This window comes from Engraulis encrasicolus, chromosome 3, assembly GCF_034702125.1.
Source record: "Engraulis encrasicolus isolate BLACKSEA-1 chromosome 3, IST_EnEncr_1.0, whole genome shotgun sequence".
Lineage (NCBI taxonomy): Eukaryota > Metazoa > Chordata > Actinopteri > Clupeiformes > Engraulidae > Engraulis > Engraulis encrasicolus.
In genome coordinates, this window is record NC_085859.1 from 29,791,516 (window position 1) to 29,795,007 (window position 3,492).

General features: G+C 45.5%; 1 protein-coding gene across 1 annotated transcript in view; it reads left to right on the forward strand.

The window, feature by feature from the left end:
• The first annotated feature begins 647 nt into the window (after nt 1-647).
• Nucleotides 648-3,492, forward strand: part of LOC134444429 (fibrosin-1-like protein) — a 329,076-nt gene continuing 326,231 nt past the window's right edge. Inside the window, exon 1 of the mRNA XM_063193753.1 lies at nt 648-2,106. Within this exon, the coding sequence (XP_063049823.1) occupies nt 1,807-2,106 (300 nt within the window). The 5' untranslated portion in view covers nt 648-1,806. The remainder of the gene's footprint in view (nt 2,107-3,492) is intronic.

The window sequence follows — 3,492 nt, forward strand, 5'->3', positions numbered from 1 at the left end:
CTACTATATTTATTATCTCTTGAACTTTGCCTGCATACACAGGAGCTATCTGGTTGCAGACCACAGCTGCAAGACATCCAGAAAAACAGTGCCACATTGCCTCCACAATAAAGCTGCGCAACATTCTTCAAGTTCTGTGCATATGCCAACACTCAGCATTTCAGAAACCCAGTGTTCCACCACGTTCACAATACAGTGTACAAATGCTGAGCAACATGTTTGTGTATGCCAGCAGCACTCAGCAATAAGTAATATTTCAGAGAAGTAGCCTATACTTTTTCAAACATGTTTATTTATTTCAGAGATGATGTCAAATGGGGGTGTACTTACATTTTGTAACAGACGTGTTACCACAACGTTATAAGTGTTATATTGTTTTTGAGGATGTATCACATGGGACAACGATGAGCTCTAGTTTCCGATGTCCATTCCAAGTCCCTCCCTGTATCACCCTACTCCTCTATATACTATGGTAATTCTGGCAAGCTCACAGCACTTAACCCCATCAGGGAAATGACTGAATCAACTCGCCCAGCAACACATTACATCGATGTTATGTGTCCGTGTGGACGTGTCTGTTACGAAGGCTGGGACTGATGCGCATTTGGCGAGTGACAGCTCGCTGACAGCTTGGTTGCAGACCACCATTCGATGACAGCAGGACGTCAGAGCGCCCAAATAGACGGGGCGTAAACGCAACGGCCATAGCGGCTGGGACACTTAACACGAAAATAACGCCAGTGTCACACTATGCGACAAAATAACTTCGTGTGAGTAATTTAGAACTATGTATAAACTAGCTCACTTCCTTTGGCAATTGCAGAGGTGGCGGAAGTACGTCAGTTATCTGGGCTCTGGGCATTTACTGCACTCTCTCCAATTTCAGATGGAGGGGAAAAGAAGGGAGAGCAGATTTTAATCATTCCTGTGTCTTTAAAGCTACTCATGATCAAAGCTTTGCCTTTTCTGGGAAGGAAATAGACGATGTACCACGAACAGCGAAGGAAGAACGGACGGTGTTCAGGAATGGATATTTAAAACTTACACGGCCCTGGATGTAGCCGTTGCTTTCTTTTCCTTGTTGGCTGGTACATGGGGCTGGATCACCGTGTGGAGGATTGTACGGTGAAGTGAACGGCGGATCATTTGGAAAATAGGCTATTGCGTTCAGGTAGCCGAAGACTTGGGAGAAAAGCTTGCCTCGCTTCGGCTGGTCGTCTACTGGTCTTTACGGTGAAACTTAGCAGAATGCGATAGTGATCATTCAAAACTTGCATCTAATAGCCTATGCCTACTCATTATTCACGAACGGATCATTTGGTCGTTTACTGACAAGCACGTAGCCTGTTGTAAAGACGTATATTTTTAGAATCGCTTTTTGACAGTGGGTCATGAATAGGGTGGTGGAAAACATGGGCCATCGTCAGTATTTCCCTGCCTTGTCTGCAGTATGCAGATATTAATGTGCTCCGCCAATGCAACAAAGTTGCAAACCAAGTGAAATGCATATATTGCAACTATATATCCGATTTGCACCTGTTTAAATGAAGAGCACTTCGATGTTTAATCGCTAGATAGCGAAAATACAGACACGATTTGCCATCTCTCCGTGTACATGGAGCAATTGAACATTTGTTTGTTTATTATTTTAGGGAGGTATTTATCCAAGGTCATTGTATAGATTGTCCATTTTTATTTATACGCGCATGTATAGTGTAAGTTCTTACGCGTAATAGTCCCACAAGAGAGACGAACAGCCGACGCTTTGTAATCTGGTGAGATTTTTTTTATTGCAACGATTGTAAAATGGATGGGAAATTGAAGCAGAGTCGGAGATCACGTTCCCAGCGTGAAAGGGGACGGAGACGAGACTCTGCTGGTAGGGATGCCCGCAATCACAGTCCTTCGTCTTGCTCAGACAGAGAGCAAACTCCTGGAATGGATCGTGCCACTCAGAACGGGAAAAAAGCCCCTCGTTCTCATTCCACATCATCTGCCAGAGCCCCGCGCCCCCCTCGTCGGAAGAGACGCGAGTCCAGCTCTCAGGAAGAGGATATAATCGATGGATTTGCTATCGCTAGCTTCGTCAGCTTGGAGTGTCTGGAGGTAAGGGCAGGCTAAAAGTCATTTTACATTCTCAACACGTCCTCGTGTCTGCTGGCGTCAATCTGAAGTTTGAAGTCTATTTTGTTTGGCGTGCAGAGTGGCACATACAGCCTTGCTTCGCTCAGCCTTCTCCTGTTGACTCAATGGACTGGGTTATGTAAATACATTTGCACATTTGTATAGAATGCTGGCACGTGACAATTTTATTGCCATAGGCATTGAACCTTACGCGCAGTAAGCTATAGGCCTACTGTCTCACAACTGATGAATCTGGTAAGTAAAGTAGTAGTCCACCTTGTGTAGGCCCCGTGTAACCAGAAACATCACAAAAACATAACCCACGAACTTGTCTAGGGCACTACACGTTGGTATAAACCCGTATTAATGGCCCTGCGTGGGAAGCACCATATTTGGTTAATTCTATAAATGCTGACCTACTTTATGGGCTGTAGATTTGGTTTCCTGTCTGTCCCCCTTTCCCTCCACAGCCCTTCACACCTGTTTTATGAGCTCACAAGTGTGAAATGTGGATGTTGCTTTCTTTCTTGTAGTTTGCTGCTTATGTATTTGTGGAGTCAGTGTGGCCTCAAAAGCTTGTTGTTGCTGTTAGATTAAACGGTTTTGTGGAGTGGAGGAGGCTACACCAGCATGCAAGAAAGCCGCAAAGGTAAACCCTAATTATGTTGATGGATGAACACCCCTGTGTCTCATGTAACTTAATCGAGTTGCAGTGGTGGTTATTAAATGGCGAGGGAGAAGAGATGTGCTGATATAGGGAAGTTCATTTGTGTGTGTGTGTGTGTGTGTGTGTGTGTGTGTGTGTGTGTGTGTGTGTGTGTGTGTGTGTGTGTGTGTGTGTGTGTGTGTGTGTGTGTTTTGAAGTTTGTGCCCCCCTTCTACCAGGGATGTCCCACCACAGGTGCAATAACTCAGCATACCTGAGAGGTGACAGTGAACTCTGACGACATGAGAGGACTGCGCCCGAGCTGCCATCAGTGTAATTAGATAATGTCACGGATCGTGTGTGTGTGAGAGTGTGTGTGTGAGAGTGTGTGTGTGTGTGTGTGTGTGTGTGTGTGTGTGTGTGTGTGTGTGTGTGTGTGTGTCTGTGTGAGAGAGAGTGTGTGTGCCATTCAGGCTTTTAGGGAAATGGACAAGAGCTTGCCATTAAAGCACAGCGCAGTGGCAGTGAAATGGGGTTGACCATGTAGGCCACCGTAGAGGACATGCTAATAACAAGTGTATAATCACTTGATGCTGTGTCCTTATTGTTGCAAACCCATACGCTGCACCTCTAACCTTTGCCCTTCTCCCCGTGGCTCTCACTTGACCTCCACTTGTTGTTTCCTATGCAAGTCAACAAGAGGGCAGTCAGGACGGTTAGGT